Source organism: Canis aureus, chromosome 33, assembly GCF_053574225.1.
Source record: "Canis aureus isolate CA01 chromosome 33, VMU_Caureus_v.1.0, whole genome shotgun sequence".
Taxonomy (NCBI): Eukaryota; Metazoa; Chordata; class Mammalia; order Carnivora; family Canidae; genus Canis; species Canis aureus.
In genome coordinates, this window is record NC_135643.1 from 8,703,585 (window position 1) to 8,721,683 (window position 18,099).

The window sequence follows — 18,099 nt, forward strand, 5'->3', positions numbered from 1 at the left end:
CAGCAGACTCTGCACTGAGCCCGATGTGGGGCTTGATCTCACAATCCTGAGATTACCACCTGAGACCCTAGCTGAAACCAAGAGTCAGTCATTCAAATGACTGTGCCACCCAGGTGCCCCCAGAAATCTTTAGTTAAGTCGATCGATTCCTTCTTTCATGAATTGTGCCTTTGATGCAGTAACTATGATGTAACAACAACTTAGATGTTGTCATTGCCATACCAGGTTACCTAGGTTTTATGTTATATTCTAGTTTTATAGTTTTGCACTTTACATTTAGGTTTATGAGCCATTTTGAGGTAATTTTTGTAAAAGGTGTAACATCTATCTCTACACTCATTTTTTTTTGCATGTGTGTGTCCAGTTGTTCCACCACCCATTGTTATCTTTGCTCCATTATTATATCCTTTGCTGCTTTGTTGAAATCAGTTGACTATGTTCATGTGCTTCAACTTCTGAGCTCTGTGTACTGTTCCATTGATCTGTATGTTTATTTTTTTTGCTACTACTACACTGTCTTGATTATTGTAGCCATAAGTATTTACTGTTTGCTATATGTAAGCTTCTGATTTACAACTTAATATAAGTAAGGCTTCAAGTTGTGTAGTGTCAGACTTCCAACATTGTTCTCCTATGATATTGTTCTGGGTTTTTTGCCTCTCTGTATAAATTTTAGAATCAGTTTATTGATATCCACAGAACAATATGCTAGGATTTTAACTGGGATTGCAGTGAGTCTATAGATCAAGTTGAGAAGAACTAATATTTTGACAATATTGAGTCTTCCTATCCATGAAGATGGAATATCTCTCCACTTATTTGATTCTTTTGATTTTGTGTGTCAGAATTTTGTGATTTTCCTCATAGGGATCTTGTACATACTTTGTTAGGTTTATAGGTATTTCATTTTGGGTATGCTCATGTAAATAGCATGGTTTTAATTTCAAGTTCCACTTGTTCATCGTTGATTGTTAGGAAAATGATTAGGTTATGTATATTATCTTTATATCCTGCAACCTTTCTATACTCATTAGTTTTAGGAGGTTTTTCATCAATTTCTTTCAACTTTCTACATATGATCATGTCATCTGCCAACAAAGACAGTTTTATGCCTTTTCAAGCTGTATATTTTTCTTTTTCTCATCTTATTGCATAAGCTGGAACTTCCAGTATGATTTTGAAAGGGAGTGGTGAATGGGGACATCCTGCCTTGTAACTGATCTTAGTGGTGAAGCTCTGAGTTTCTCACCATTGAGTGTAATGTTAATTGTAGGTATTTTTAGTCCTCAGAGCAGACATTGTATGATGTCCATGTGAGCTTGAGAAGCATGTGTATTCTGCTGTTGTTGGGTGCACTAGTCTGTAGACATCAGTTATATTCAGTTGTTTGATGGGGTTGAGTTTAAGTGTGTCCTTGCTGATTTTCTGCCTGCTAGATCTATCCATTTCTGATACTGTCATGTTGGTCTTCCACTATGATAGTACTTTAAGGAGAAACAGATGAATGCACTACCAGGTTTTGGCTCACATAGTTTGAAACTCAGTTGTTAGGTGCATGGCTTGGTTTTATTTTCTTAATGGTGTCTATTGAAGTTTGATGCCTTTTGATTTTGATGATAATCAGTTTTACCTGTTGAGAATACTGTGGGCAGTGTCAAGGTCAGCCAGGAGGATGGAGATCACCCAGACCTTCTCTAGGTCTCCACCATGCATGGACATAGCCTCATCCAAGAATATGCTTGGCTCAACCACAAACTTCCAGGCTTATGGGCCCATTAGCTCCCCCAATTCACTCTCTGCTGAGATTGTCACTTCCACTGACAACCTTACTGGGTTCAGGTTTCATCCATCGTTTCAAATTTAGTGAGTCCTGTTTGACTGCTTATATTTGTCCTCATAGTTCTGTCACACTCTGACCAAACCTTCATGTCAACTTAGCTGGCAGGGGAATGGGAGTAGCCTGGGGAGACAACTGCATAGACCTCCTTGTGCAGCAGTTATTCAAGCATAAATGCCTCTCACATTGTTGTAGATCTTTGGCAGTTCCTTAAAATGTTAAACATAAGTTATCATATGATCCAGAAGTTCCACCCTTGGGCATCTATGCCCAAGAGAAATCAGATGCCCATCCACACAAAAACCTGTACCTAAATGTTTACAGCAGGGTCATTCACAAATAGTGAAAAAGTGGCAACAACCTAAATATCCATCAAGTGGTAAATGGATAAAGTGTAATTTATGCACACAGTGGCTTAAGCTGCTCAGCCATACAAAGGAGTGACCTACTGATACATGCTACGATATGGATGGTAGCACACTTAACGTGTGTTAAGTGAAATAAGACAGTCACTAAAGACCATGACTCCATTACACAAAATGTCTGAATAGGCAAAGCTGTAGATAGAAAGTAGATTAGTGGATGCAGGGGGTTGGGGAAGTGACTGCTAACAGTATGAGGTTTCTTTGGAGGCGATATGCTCTAAAATCACATGGTGGTGATAGTTGCCCAACTCTGAAAACATGGTAAGACCCATTGAGTTGTACGCTTTAAATTGGTGAATTTTATAGTACATTAATTATAGCTCAATAAAATGGTTTAAAAATCTGATTTAGGAATCTGTAATGATGGGATCTGCAGGGGAAGCTATTCTGGGCTTTGGGAGGGTGAGGGAAGGGCTGGCCAGGAGGTTCCATTGTGGGACCCCACAACTGGTCCCACCTCCCTGAACTGTCCGATGGGCAGTACTGAGGATGGGGCTTGTGCTGGAATATTTCAGCCTACCAGTTAGGTGAGACTAAGAGGAGGAGGGCCGGCTGTCTCCTCTGGTGTTGCTGCAAAGGCCCTAAGGCTGCTATCCTGGCCTGGCAGGCAGCCGGTTCTCCCAGTAGGGAGAGGCTGCCTTGCTCAAAGGTGCCCTTAAGAGCTGAGGAAATTGGGATCCCTGGGTGGCACAGCGGTTTAGTGCCTGCCTTTGGCCCAGGGCGCGATCCTGGAGACCCGGGATCGAATCCCACGTCGGGCTCCCGGTGCATGGAGCCTGCTTCTCCCTCTGCCTATGTCTCTGCCTCTCTCTCTCTCTGTGTGACTATCATAAAAAAAAAAAAAAAAAAAAAAAGAGCTGAGGAAATTTGAATGTTTCAGATTGAATCCCCGTGACAGTTTGAAACACAAGTACTCAGGCATGTGGTATATGAAAGCTCAAATTCAACACATTAAAAAGGATGGAAGAGCTCCTGCAGAGCGGGTTACATTAAGGCTCAAGATCCACGACATGATGCTAAGTGCAACAAGCCAGTCACAGAAGGACCAACACTACGATTCCCCTCTCGCGAGTTCTTGAAAGTACTCGAACTCCTAGAAGTAGAGCGAGGAACGGAGTTTGCCAAGGGCTGGGGTGAGGGGGCACAGAGCGAGGCTCTTCAACAGGCATAAGGCGGTTCCTTCCGTTCCCAGGATGGTCGAGGGTAGGGGTCTGCTGCACAGGCCTGTGCCAACGCTCACCAGCCGGGAACTGTACGGTCAACACTTGCGGAGGGGATAGATCTCAGGTTAAATGGTCTTCCTACAGGGGCCCCTGGGTGGCTCGGGGGTTGAGTGTCTGTCTGTAGCTCAGGTAGTGACCCTGGGGCCCTGGGATCGAGTCCCACGTCGAGCTCCTCGCAGGGATCCCGCACAAGCACGTCCCCTCGAGTAGGGAGGACCGGGTGGAAAAGTCACTGTCCCTGGAGCTCAGAGGCTGAGGCTGAAGCGCGGGCGGGGGGGGCCACACTGCGAAGGAGGAAGATGAAAACCGGCGTCAGGCGCCCCCGGAACAGAGGCAGGCAGCAAGTGGGCAGAAAAACGCTTGCAGAAGAGCACGACCCAGCCCGTTGGCGGGGTGCAAACAGTCCCCGTAGAAGAGAACTTTCTGGTAAGGCTTTGTGTTGTATATGACTTAGAAGAACGTGCATTCAATTCGTATCCAAGAGGCGATGGCGAAATCACAGCATGGTCAATGGTCAATGGTCAATGGTCAATGATCGCAGAGCTAAGAAAACAGATGCGAAGGCCGCGTCGTCCTTACCGAGTCGGAAACGGCGAGGAGTGGAAGGACGTGTTGAGGACTGAGCTACGGACAGCTGCATGGAGGCGAGCCTTTGGGCTTGGCTAGCAAGTCCCTGAAGGGGGTAGTCGTGGCATCTCTCTGCCCTCCTCAAGGCCCAGTGGGGTTGGTGCCCGCAGGAACTCAGAAACTCCCTTTGGAGAAGGCAGATGCGTCCACGTGGGTGCACCCGAATTTGAGCCAGACGCATGCCGGATGCCGCTGCTTTGGTAGCTGTGTCCTTCCTTTTGGCAGAATCAGCTGCAGAGCCAGGCTGTGAGGATTCTCCACTTTATAACCAAAGACTCCTTAGGTTGACCTTTGTTCTACAGTTTGTTTCTAATGAGGTTGCAAAAAAGTGGAATAGAAATACCACTTAGGGCATAGATTTTGTTTGCAATTTGGAGTACTGTTTGAGGACAAATTAATAAGTTGTCTTTTTTTTTTTTAAAGATTTTATTTATTTGAGATAAATAGTGACAGAGATAGTGAGAGAGAGTAGGAGCAGGGAGGAGAGGGAGAAGCAGGCTCCCTGCTGAGCAAGGAGCTAGACTCAAGGCTTGATCCCAGGTCCCCGGGATCATGACCTGAGCCTAAGGCAGATGCTTAACCAACTGAGCCACCCAGGCGCCCCAAGTTGTTTGTCTTTAAATAACTGTCCTCAAAATAAATAAATAAATAAATAAATAAATAAATAAATAAATAAATAAAATAAAAATAAAATAAATAAATAACTCCTCTGCTCTCGACTGCAGCTTGCACCTTTCTTTTGTAGAGCAGGAAGTGTGACAGCAGAAGGCCAACACTGAAGTCCTAGTGTTTTATTTTCCCAATAAAGTAAGCATGATTATGTATGGATGATACTGAAAAAAAAAATCCTAAGTACATTTTCACTGCACTCACTCAAAACAAACAAACAAACAAACAAACAAACAAACAAGAAAATGCAAACTGGGAGCTGTTTATAAAGAGCGTTGGCCTGGGAGCCAGAGCTGAGGGGTGGAGATGAGCAGGATACTCAACACCAGCACAGCTTGCAGACCAGACACCTCTCTCAATCCTTTTCCTCTTGCGTTAAATCAGGGTCTGCGCAGGTGATTTCTAAGGCCTCTTCCCACACTTAACATTCTGGCTGCTGTGCAGCAGACTGAGGATGAACCACCTACCACTGGCTTTATTTGGGCCTCTAGAAATGTTTTAACACATTCCTTTTATGTTCCTATTTCCACATTGACACAACAATATATTGAGAACATACATGTCAGGCACGACATGTCCCACATCTATAAATTGATTTAATTCTTGCAACAATTCTCTGGGGGCAGGCATCATGATACAGAATTTACACGTGAGGAAACTCAAATGCAGAGTGGTAGCCCCCTCCACAGCTAGTGGTAGAACGGGCACTGAACCCCCGGACCGACTCTGGCTCCATGCTCCTCACCGGTGTATTACACTAGGTAGAAATGCACCTAACACGAGGATAGTCCTTACTGACAGGTTTTTTACTTGATCATAATTTGAAAGTCTTGACTAAAAGAACTAAGAAAAGGACACACAAACTCCCAACACTTCAGAAACTCACTCTTGGTCTCTGTTCTGCTTTGAGCCGGGGGGTGGTATTCCCATAGTGGGGTGTGGCCGCCAGGTGCTGGGTGGCAGAGCCTGGTCTTGCACTTGGCAGGTTTCCGTGGGAGCCCAGTTGGAAGGCCCAGGCCTATGATTGGGAACCCGGTTCCCAAATGGGACTGCACACACGCTTCTTTACAATTTGAGTAGTGTCCTCACACATCTCCTTGGACCGGTGCTTCTGAAAGTTTGGTTCACAGAGCCCTGGGAGTTCTGAGTGCCTTTTGGGGGTCTGCCAGAGAAGATTATTTTCATGATTATACTAAAACACTGTTGGCGCTATTTGTACTGAACTGAGGTGCAGAAGCAATGGTGAGTAAAAATGCTGGAATTTACACATTAATCAAGCTGGAATCTACACACCAAACTGCTGGTAGGATCATGATATTCCTTATCTCAAGCACTTGCTATAAAAAGAAAGTGCCCATTTCACTTAAGAATGTCTTGGGGTGGGGGCCCGCGTGGATGGCTCAGTTGGTTAAGTGTCTGCCTTCAGCTCAGGTCGTGGTTCCAGGGTCCTGGGATCGAGTTCCACATCGAGCCTTCTTCTCCCTCTCCCTCTGCCATTCCCCCACCCCCCAGTCCCCGCTTGTGCTCTCTGGCTCTATCGCTCTCTCTCTCTAAAAAAAAAAAAAAAAAAAAAAATCTAAAAAAAAAAAGCAGTAAAACTTGCTTTTATTAAATCTTGAAATTTAAGTTGTGTGACACAAAATGAGAAGTACCATCCACAATTATAGGCATCCTCTGTGGAGCCTGGAACACATCTCCTGTGGTTAAGAGGGGACTGCTATACACCAGCTAGCCTTGACAGTATCATTGACCATCTTCCCCCACCCCCACCACCAAATATCTCTGGAACCAGTGAATATGTCCTGGGACATGGCAAAAAGAACCTTGTAAATATGATTAAGCATAAGGAATTTTACAGAGGGAGATTAGACATGCTTACCCAGATGGGCCCAATTTAATCACACAGGCCCTTAAAAACAATAAATTTCTCTACTTAAAGTCAGAGATGAGGGATGCCTGGGTGGCTAGATGAGCATCTGTCTTCAGCTTAGGACGTTGATCACAGCGTTGAGTCCTGCATCGGGCTCCTTGTGGGGAGCCTGCTTGTCCCTCTGCCTCTGTCTCTGCCTCTTTCTCTGTCTCCCATTAATGAATGAATGAATGAATGAATGAATGAATGAATGAATGGCTAAACAAACAAACAAACAATAAATAAATAAATAAATGGATGTGTGGCGGAAGAAGGCAGTAGAGAAATGACTTCAGATGGGGAAGTCAGAAAATTTTAGATAAATTTTGAGTATGAGAAGGATGTAGTGTACCACTTGCTGGCTCTCAGACATAGGGCCCAAGTCCAAGGAAGAGAGAGGCTTTCAGGGGCTATAGGTACTAGTAACTTCCCAGAGCCATCAGATACGAGCCCAACCAGCTGACATTTTTACTTCAGCCTTGTGAGACCCTGAACAGAGAAACTGGCAGAGACCACCAAGGCTTCTCAGTTCCAGAACTGTGAGTTAATATATTTATGTCTTAAGAGCAAAATTTGTGTTCATTTCTTACAGTAGCAATAGAAAACACACAGTAGAAGGTACCATCACAAATCAATGCTTGAAGATGTTCTGTAACATGAATACCAATCCTTCAATGCTATGTGAATGCCTAATACCTTATATTTTAAGTCAAGACCTCCAAAACGTACGTTTAAATGTCATGGAGATATATGAATCCATTTCTGCAGAAGAGAAAAGACAGAAATTTAATGTTGAATGTGTAGAAAGAATGGAGAGCTTTGAAAATATTTTTTGAGTATATTTCATGAAACTTGACAGTCAAACCAGAAAACATGGCAACATCCTAACTCATCTTCCAAGTTACTGCATTTTCAGTGTACTTAGTACTTCTTGAAAGAATAAACTAACCTAAAATATAAAAAAAAACAAAAAAACAAAAAACACAAAACAAAATGAGAAGTACCCATAAGGCACCCCCATCCTGAAGTACAATGTTGGCCTTGAAGAAAAGTACTGTGTTAATTGAGTTGTGAGTTGAACTAGCTGCTTTTCTCACTGTACGCCATGTTTACATCAAAGAACTGACAAATTGTGGTTCTTTGGCAAAGATGTTCTTGAAATTAAGAAAGAGAACCTAGGGGATCCCTGGGTGGCGCAGTGGTTTAGCGCCTGCCTTTGGCCCAGGGCACGATCCCGAAGACCCGGGATCCAATCCCCCGTCGGGCTCCCGGTGCATGGAGCCTGCTTCTCCCTCTGCCTGTGTCTCTGCCTCTCTCTCTCTCTCTCTGTGTGTGACTATCATAAATAAATAAAAATTAAAAAAAAAAACTTGTGCCTACATTTAAAAAAAAAAAAAGAGAACCTATTGCTTCAAAGAAAACAGCAAACTATTTATTGGCAGTGATAAAACTTTAGGTTTTAAGCAAAAATTCTACTAGAAAACCTTGTATCTATCACTCTTTGGCTTAGAATTTCCTGAAACTGCGGGTGATAGTTGATGTTATATATAATTTTTAATATATATACTTTGAAATGAAATATGTCAACACTTGGAAGATCTGTACACACTTCAGTTATAGTAGTGACATACTGCATTACTCTGTCAGTGAATCAGTATTGTCTAAATGACCAGCGCGTGGGGCACCTGGGGAGCTCAGGTCATGATCCCCGGTCCTGGGATCAAGTCCCACATTGGGCTCCCTGCCTGGAGCCTGCTTCTCCTCTGCCTGTGTCTCTGCCTCTCTCTCTGTGTCTCTCATGAACAAATAAATAAAATCTTAAAAAGACCAGTGCATGCTATAAATTATGCCTGGGTGAATGATGGATTCACAGTGTAAGATTATCAAAAGTTCACGGGTGTAGTTCCAGATGCTATACAGTAATCAAACTTTAACAAACTATTATTTTAAGAAAACCCCAATAATCTGGATATGCTATTAAAATACTGCCCCCCCCCCCACTTCCAACCACATACCTGTGTTAAGCTGCATTTTCCTCATCTGCTTCCACCAAAATGAAGTATCCCCAACTGGAATGTAGAAGCAGACACAAGAGTCCACCTGTGTTCGATTAAGACAGACATTAAAGAGATTTGCAAAATTAAAACAATTCTACTCTTCATTAATTTTTTTTGAGTGTGTAAGGTTTTTCCCCCCATTGAAATATATAATTGATGTTAATATATAATTATTTTATCATTGTTATTTTTAAAGGAATTAACATTATCTTTTAAAAAATCTGTTTTGATTTCTAATACAATGACTATTGATAGATGCAAACCACATAAACAGAAGTGTTGGGGTCCTTGATAGTTTTTAAGGACCAAAGGTTCTAAAACCAGAAAGTTGAGGAAGCGCTATCTTAACCCCCTGCTCCTGGCGGACAGGGCCACAGGAAAACCTGACGCATTGAGCTGCTTCAACAGAGGCTTCTCGAGCTTCTCGAGCTTCTCAAGTTCACAAGCTGCGGGTGCCTGCAGCCTCTGGCTCTCGACTCCTATTTCAGGGCTCCCCGAAACACTGCGCTGGCTCTCAGTGTGGTAGTTCGGCTTGCTGCCATTTCTAGCAAAAGTCAAAAGGAACAATTAATAAAAAAGAGCTTTGCAGTGTGTGGGGAAGGTGAGAATAGCAATAAAGAAGACTAAGCCAAAAAAAAAAAAAAAAAGAAGAAGAAAAGAAAAAGACTAAGCCAATGCTAGATCAATTCCATCGGCCTGCTTCTTCTCTGAGGGGTGCAGAGGGAATTTTCTTGAAGATGAGAAGCAAACGGCAAGAGACTTAGTGATCATTTGTTCTGTTTGTTCTTTAAAGCCTTAAAAAATTTCAGCAATGCCCATCCTTGACTGCATCTCTGAGGTCACTAGAATAGTATTGCACTATTCTCAAGAATGGTGGGAATGACTAGAGAAATGGGAATGACCCTGTTTTCTCTCTTACCACTTTGTTGTGTTGTTGAAGAAATGGCTGTTTGTTGTCTTAGAAGTTCTTGGCATTCCTCTATCTTTGCCTCCAAAGGGAGTTGCACTGAGGTGGGATTTGCAATAAGCCCAATATCCTCAATATTGGGACTCTGCTGTTCAATCTCGTATTAACTGGAATTTTGTTAGCATCTTTAGAAAGAGGAAAACTAAAGTTGCTAAAGCAGCTTAAATAAGTTTACAGTGTGTTTTCTAGGCTCAGAAGGCAGTTTTACAACTAAATAAGCTAGTAAGACAGGAAGAATGGATTTGTGAGTTTCTTAACTCTCAGACTGAAAACCGAAATGGAAAGACTAGCATAGGAGCACCTGGGTGGCTCAGCGGTTGAGTGCCTGCCTTCGGCTCAGGGCAGGATCCCGGGGTTCTGGGATCGAGTCCCACATTGAGCTCCTTGTGGGGAGCCTGCTTCTCCCTCTGCCTGTGTCTCTACCTCTCTCTCTGTGTCTCTCATGAATAAATAAAATCTTTAAAAAAAAAAAAAAGACTAGCTTGGGACAGAAATATGCTGTGCTTCCAGAAAAGGGGTGGGCTACCAAAATATTCCTGATGTGAATATGGCAGGGGTAGGAGATAGATGATTTACTGTTGCATACTTTTCACAATGTGATGGATAGAGACTAAGGCTCAGTAAAAAAGACCCCAAACCACACTATGTAGGCTTTGTCCATGGGTCCATTGGAGTTTGCAGGCATGTCTCAGAGTCACCTGCTGCTTCCCGCAGCTGTCCACACACACTCATCAAACCCAGGAAGCCAGCACGACCGGGAAGCTTGATGCAGAAAGCATTCAAAGATGGATCAAACAAGAGCTTGAACCAGACCCTAACAGCCAACATTTCTTTAAGCAGGAGCTTCTGGAAGGTATATTCACAGCTAGAAAAGAACTACAAAGTTTAGGGAACTTTTTGCCTTCTGTTTTGTTTTTCCTTCTCTGAATAAACTGGCTTAAAAACAACTTTTTTTCTTTGGGTGGTAAATAGTAGGTATTTATTTGAAATGAAAAAAAAAAAAAAGTACCTGGACTATTGCATTTAATCATGTATTGTAATTGTGTTACTCTACCTTTTTGCATCAGAGACAGATATACAATGAACATTCAGTTATCACAGATTGCACACTAGATAGTAATTCTTCAGGCCTTTTACATAACCACCAAAGAACAGATATTGGATTCTGCAGTATAGTACAAACGTCCACAATCAATCCAGTCTTAGCCAGTATCTTCAGTTTACTTCTGTTGCTGTACAAATAATTGGCCATTACTAGGGCTTACAAGTTAATAACAGGACAAAAAAAATATACATTGCACTGACACAAAAAGTCAGCTGTGTTAATAGTCATGCAACAAGTAACCAAACTTGCTGAAATTAAAAATACTTTCTAAAAACAGTTTTAACAGCATAAATATTTTATACACAGTTCATTTACCAAAACAAAATGTATTTAAATGATACAAAGCAAAAATAAGTTTCTACCAACTTTATACATAAGAAAGTGCAAAATAACTTATCTAGAGTGTTTTGCTATTATCCAGACGGATGGCTGCTATGGGCAGCTATTTTCCCCTTCGGAAGCATGACATTACGGTCGCACGCTACACACAAATGTTAGAATAAGTGGATGAATGAACAAAGGAACTACAAAGGTCAGGCAGGAGCCCTGTGAGGTACTCTCAGAGAAAGAATACAGACCACACAAAGGTGGATGTACATGCTGAGAATATATGTTGGTAAACAAATTTACATGGAACATAGAAAAACATCCAGAGAAACAATTAGTTTATGTATGTGAGTGTACTTGCATGTGTGAGTGATTTGTGATTTCTACATTAGAAAGCAAAAAGAAAAGAAATCCCACTGAATAAAACAGTTGCCCACAGCACCAGCTGCCAGAGGAAATACTATCATGAGGGTTTTGGTTTCCACCTTCTAGTTATGGAAGTTGTGTTGGAAAGTTTAAAAGTGTTCATCCCATATAACTTCATATTACATAGAGGAATAGCCTTTAAGTAACTACATACACACATTCATATATTCAAGTCTTTAAAGAACACCTCTGCTATTGGGTTTGGGGTAAACATGGTTCGTAGACACAAGGAGGACGCTTCTTTTAAAAAGTGTAGAATAACACTGCTACAACTCATCTATAGGGCCGGACAAGGGCAAAGCCCACGATTATGTGATAGCACAATTCCTGCCACTGTTGAACATCCAGCATTATTTATTAGAATTGGAGTAAGATGGTGGGTGGGGGTGGGGGAGGGGTGGGGAGTTAAGACACAGGAAGGAAAACAGAACACAACTGTTCTTCAAGTTAAAGTATTAATGCCAATAATCCTTTTATTAACAAGTGTATTTGAACTTTTAGAAATGGAGGTGTATTAATCAATTTTGATATGTAATCATAAATAGACTGTAGGCTCAAACCTAGGTAAATAAAGGGTTAAATTTAGTGAGCATAAGGCACTAAAGCAGCCTTTATATTTCTCTTGGAGACCTAGTTATCAGGAAGAACAAATTTGTTCTTAAGCTGGTTTCAGCCCATTAGGTACAAGGTTACTATTGTACCAATGCCTATTTTTGAATGCATGTGCATATATGTGCATTTTAGTGCATAAGTGTGCCTGTCACCAGGGCCTAAAGATGAAAAGTTGGGAAAGCCAAAGCCGCTGTCCTTGTATGATACCTCCATGAGGGCGTGAAGGCCTGTCCTTCCTTGCTTGGGCCATAAATAATTCTCCTTTTTTTCAAATCACAGGGCTTTTAGAATTGTTCATAATATTATCACTAAATATCTGAAAATGTTAAAATCTAGATTAATTGTTTCATTTGTTTTTTTATATATATGTATATATATATATATGTACATAACACACATTTAAAAAAAATCCCACCACCAAAGCCTTTTTTCTGTAAACTAAACTTCTCTCTTAGCCCCAACCAGCTTTAGTCTCCCTAGATTTGTGTGTTCTGTATCCAACTAGTAGAACAAATTAAATAACTAATTATTAAAATACTGTAATTATATTCATAGCAAAAACAAAAAAATAGACATTGATACAGTATAAATCTCACTGTTTTCAGGTAGATGGCATTAAATGGTAAAGATTAATTATAAGCAGTTCTGACATGATCCAGTTTTACAAGATTTATATGTTAATTCTGTACACTTTTTTCATTTTTTTACCCTTTTTTGAAAATAAGATATAGTAGAACATTAGTGTCCCCAAAGACACATACTTATTATGTTCTATGCAAGAGAAGCTAATGTGGGTTACATGCAAGTATATTTCCATTAGATGAGGCAGGGCTGTCTCCTGCATCGCATCGATCACCTGACCGCCACACTCTGCAACACTAAAAGGGACGCTGTGGCCACATGGCAGTCCAGATATGAGTTTATGAGGGGCCTTAGGACACTGGAACAACACCGAGGTGGCACGTAGCCAGGTGTAAGTCGCCCAGCTATTTGCAGGGTATCTTGTGGCAGGACGCATAGTCTCCCACACTGTTTCCTAAAGTAAAGAAGGTCCACATTGTTTTGGTTACTAGCCTAGTTTAAGTGGAGATACTGTGGGCAACTTGAAAGAAAGCACACTGGGCACACAGGCTGGGCTGGGAAGGGGGGAGAAAAGACCACAGATTATGTCTTTGAGGATTTAAAAAACATATTTATAATTAATTTGTGAGAGGTGTCAGACAAACCGTAAGTAGTTCACTGAGTTAGTGGTTTAAGTTTGAAGTCTCATGTTACAGACAGTTAAGTCCTTATTTAGAAAAGAAAAGGCCTTTATACCTATTTACAATATACACAGTTACTTGCAAAGAAGTCAGATTTACAACCATTTTCTAAAAGCCTTTTTGTTTTGTTGGTGGTGGTTTTTCCAAATAAGGATGAGTAGATCTATAAAAATGAGACGCAAGAAAAGCCAGTTAATAAGTGAGGATTTTCTCTTGGAGACAAGCTACTGGTAACAGGGAGAGTGGGATACTGGAGAAGTCGCTCCTGGGAACCACCTGCCGCTCTTCTGGCGCTGCTCCCCCGGAAGGTGTCCGCCCCCCGACTGCACTCTACACCCGCTTCTTCGCTGATCCCTCGGAATCCAACGCTCCAAACACGCGGTATGGAGAGAGGCAGAAACGGAGACTTGCTTCGATGCCTCCCGAGCTGTGAGCCGTGACGGGGGAATCGGGAAGGGGGTCTACAGACTGCAGTCTGCCACCAGCCTGTGGGATCTTCAACAATTCCGAGGCCCGTCCTCTGAACCCCTCTCGTGCTGGAGGTTGTAGTAACAGTTCTGACACACACGCACCGGGGAGGAGATCTTCAAGCGTTTGATTTCTGACTGAAACCGACTGCACCTGAAGGGAAGGCAACATCAGGTATTACAGGTCACCTCCACGTTTGATCACTGGGCCCACTGGGCCGAGAAACACAAACTGAAAAACTCCGCAGAAAGCTTGCGCTGTCATGCCAAAGACCTGCTGGTTTGTGTCGTGTGGTTCACCCAAGATCCCAAACACTACCGTGTCGTTTCAGTCTGTGACGAAAAGTAATATTAAATCGAGGCAAGCTATCTATTTGACAGAATTTTTATTTTTTAATTTTTATATATTTATTTAGGTGTATACTATTTATTAATACATTTATTAAGGCCAGGTTTATTTATTTATTAAGGCCAGATTTTCCTACAGGATGAAGCCAAGAGTCTGAACAGCTATGCGGGCCTGGCCCTCCTGCCCTAGAAACTTGGGAGGGATGCCAATGCCTATTTGGAGCTTAACTTTTTTCTCTTAGCAGAAGATTTTCTACTAGTTTTAAAAGACTCTTTCTTTGGTCACTATCAAGTTCCTCTGGGCTTTTAAACACTGTTTGATCTAACTCCTCGGTGATTTCTTGAACAGTAGTTTGGCTTTTCTGTCTGGTCCAAATGGTCTCATTTTCTGTTTATTTTGATAGAATTCCGTGAAGTAGACTCTACTTTAAGAGGTGCTCAAATTCTTTAAAAAGTATTCCTCTTCCTGGAATAAAGCAGGGTGTGACCTTGGATGTGGCATTTAATCACTTTAAACTTGCCTTTTCATGAGACTGAAATGGAAAATTCTATCTTCTCCAATATTGTACCAGTAAAGGTGTCCAGAGAATAAACAAAGTGTCACTAGCCTAAGAGGCTTTTTTTTAATTTCATTTATTTATTCATGAGAGACACACACAGAGAGAGAGAGAGAGAGAGAGAGAGAGAGAGAGAGAGAGAGGCCGAGACACAGGCAGAGGGAGAAGCAGGCTCCATGCAGGGAGCCTGACATGGAACTCGATCCCGGGTCTCCAGGATCATGACCTGGGCTGAAGGCGGGGCTAAATCTCTGAGCCACCCGGGTTGCCTGCCTAAGGGGTTTAAAGGGCTGTTCTTGGACTTTGAGGGACCCTCAGGAGTGCTGACAAACTCTAGGGGCGCCTGGGTGGCTCCGTTGGTTAAACGTTCAACTCTTGATTTCAGCTCAGGTCACGATCTCAGGGTCATGGAATCAAGCCCTGCATCTGGCTCCACTCTCAGCGAGGAGTCTGCTTAAGATTCTCTCTGTATCCCTCCCCACAGCTCACATTCTCTCTCTCTCTCTTAAAAAGAAAACTATAAAAAAAAAAAAGAGGAAGCGCTGACAAACTCTCACCAACTGAAGGGCACAAAGAATGGCAGGGTGATGCTGTGCTCTGCCAAGACAGCTCTTCCTTCTGTGTCTGCTCTATCATAATCAATCACTGGTTGGTTGGTTTTTCAAATACAGCCTCCAACTAATATCTGATAGCAACGGATAAAGAATTATCTACCCTTAAACAATATTTGGAAAATTAGACACTACAAGGAACACTGTATTTGCCAGTGCATATACAGGGGTATTGACTACCCAAAATTACTAGATTACTAGGTTTTGTAGAGTGGGCTTCTTAAAGCCCAGAAACAAAAGACAGAATCCTCTGCCAGCCTCCAGGAAGTCCCAGAAGGAATGGCTGGCACCAACATTCTGGCTACCTCATCTTGAATCAGATTTCCTAGGAAAATGGTTTAAGACATCAATCTGAAAAACAAAAACAAAACAAAACAAAACTACCATTCTATAATAACATCTTTTACAAGACCTATACTTGGTGTTTTATAACATTCACACACATGATTTCATTGTTTTCTCACTCAGCACCTCTATGAGAAGGTGTCATTATCCTCATTTTACAGGTTAAAAAAATAGACTCAGGGAGGGTCAGTAACCTGCCTGAGATGACATAATGGACAGTAACCCAGGACGTATTTGGTCACTGTAAACCCAAGGACCACACCTTTTTCAATAAGCCAAAGCCTGCAAGACCACAATAACTGGCTGAAAAACAACTATATGGTTCATGCTTTCTGTGAAAGTATCTCTATAGTTAAGCAATGTGAGCACTGAAGACCATTGCCTATGGGACCCTTTCCATTGTCTGCCATGAAAAGTGTGGACTGTACATGCATGTTGGGGATCCCAGCATATGAGATGGCATCCAAGTCAATGGTGAGGGGACAACTGACTTCTCATACAAGGAAAATAAAAAAGATCCTCACCACACACCATGCTACCAAATAAATTCCAAGTGTATTTGGACCTGAAGACCTAAGCGTGAAAAACAAAACCCTGAATGTTGTAAAAGGAAAGAAAAAAGGCTGTCTTTAATGATCTCAGGACAGGGAAAGATTTCTTAAGCCAGAAAAAAGAAAATCACAAAAAGTAATAAATGTGACTACATCATTAAAAACATGTCTGTCAGAAAAAAACATACATAAAGTGAAAACATAAACCACAGACTTGGAGAAGGTATCTATCTGCAAGATGTATATAGAAGACAACTAGAAACCAGAATAAAGAACTTCTCAAGTATGACGGTGGGGGGGAGGTGGGGGGGTGGGGGGAGTCAAGCAAACCTAAAAGGAAAATGGGCCATGTTCCCCAAGAGGAAACTCAAACACCCAACAAACACACGCCAATCTGTTCCACCTCGGCAGTGCTGCGCGTTACAACCACCAAGTAGTGCTGGCTCCTGCACTGGTGAAAGTGAGAATGTGTGGCAATCCCAGGTACGAGGAACGGGGACAGCCTGCCGCAGGTCATGTTGAGCAGCACTGCTGGTTTGGACAGCAATCTGGCAATATCTAGGGCAGCTCACGAGTATGTTTATCATCTGTCAGTTCCAATCTGAGGTCCCTCCTCTATGGAAACTCCAGCTCACGTATTAGGAGGGCATTTATACCAAGGGTGTGTGCTGCAGCACTGTTCAGAGCACTAACCAAATGAAAAAGTCCCCTAGGAGCCCATCAAAAGGGAAGCAGATAAACTCTTATATCTTCATGCAAAAAATGTATGACAACAGTTAAAATGAAAATATTAGTTATTTATATGAATGGATTTCAAAAACCATGTTAGGCCAAAAAAAAAGGAAGTTCTAGAAGGTATAGACAGTTATGCTGTATTTATGTAACATGAAACAGTAACATGGTGTTGTTTATGGAGATGACTCGCACTCTAAGTAGGAGGCCAGGAGGGCAGTGACCGCGAGGGCAAGCATCCGCACAGCGTTTAACATGCAAGTACGACGGCACCGCAGCACCCTCCCATCCTGAGTCACGGATGACCAGGTGTCTGTGAGCATCATCTCCACAACTGCGACGGGACACAGGTTATTCACAATTGTGATGAAAGAGAACAAAGAGGAAGGGAAGGCTGGGTGAGGCTGTGGCAGGGACCCCAGAGCAAATGGGAATTAACACCCCGGGCCTGACCCACGGAAACTCAAAGAGCTCACGTCCCCTCTTACTTCTGGCAGAAGAGCTGGCCACAGTTCCTGCAATGGTGCCGTCGTTCTGTCAGGGAAAACCGCACAGAGCAGCCCGAACAGCTGTCCCCGCCTTCATCCTTCACCCAGTGGTCAGCGGCGGAGCGGCCCGGCTGGTCACTCACAGACCAGCTGAACACGCGTCCTCGGCTATCACCAACGAGGATCCTGCTGTGATCCCTGCAGGGGACATGACAGGACATGGTGTCACCCGGGGGGAAGCCTCGGCACAGGCACGATCACCCCTGCGGTTCTCCGGTTTTCTGCGGGTGTTTGTGCCCTGCTGGGGTGGGGGTCGTGTGTCTGGGGAGACAAAACAGAACTGAGCCCGAATTTACACTTTCATCTCAACTCTCTGGGTCAAACCTTGCCGTCACCTCGAAAAGCAGAGATTTTAAAATCTATGTGCTTTGTCTGTTCGAGCAACATCTGATACTGCAAATGCAATCTGTGTTCCCCTAACTGGTCCAGGCCGTGTGGACACGAGCTAGGCCAATGACTCAGTGAGGGGGAGCAGCTGGCAAGGTCTGGCACTC

The 18,099-nt window shown here is 42.7% G+C and overlaps 1 protein-coding gene across 8 annotated transcripts in view; it reads right to left on the reverse strand.

Moving 5' to 3' along the window:
- Window positions 1-10,720: 10,720 nt before the first annotated feature.
- The window catches only part of WDFY3 (WD repeat and FYVE domain containing 3), a 235,135-nt gene continuing 227,756 nt past the window's right edge, over window positions 10,721-18,099 (reverse strand). For all 8 annotated transcript variants that reach the window (XM_077882767.1, XM_077882766.1, XM_077882763.1 and 5 more), the window contains 2 exons: window positions 17,546-17,743; window positions 10,721-14,067 (listed from right to left, as the gene is read on the reverse strand). In XM_077882767.1, the coding sequence (XP_077738893.1) occupies window positions 13,944-14,067; window positions 17,546-17,743 (322 nt within the window). In that variant the 3' untranslated portion in view covers window positions 10,721-13,943. The remainder of the gene's footprint in view (window positions 14,068-17,545; window positions 17,744-18,099) is intronic.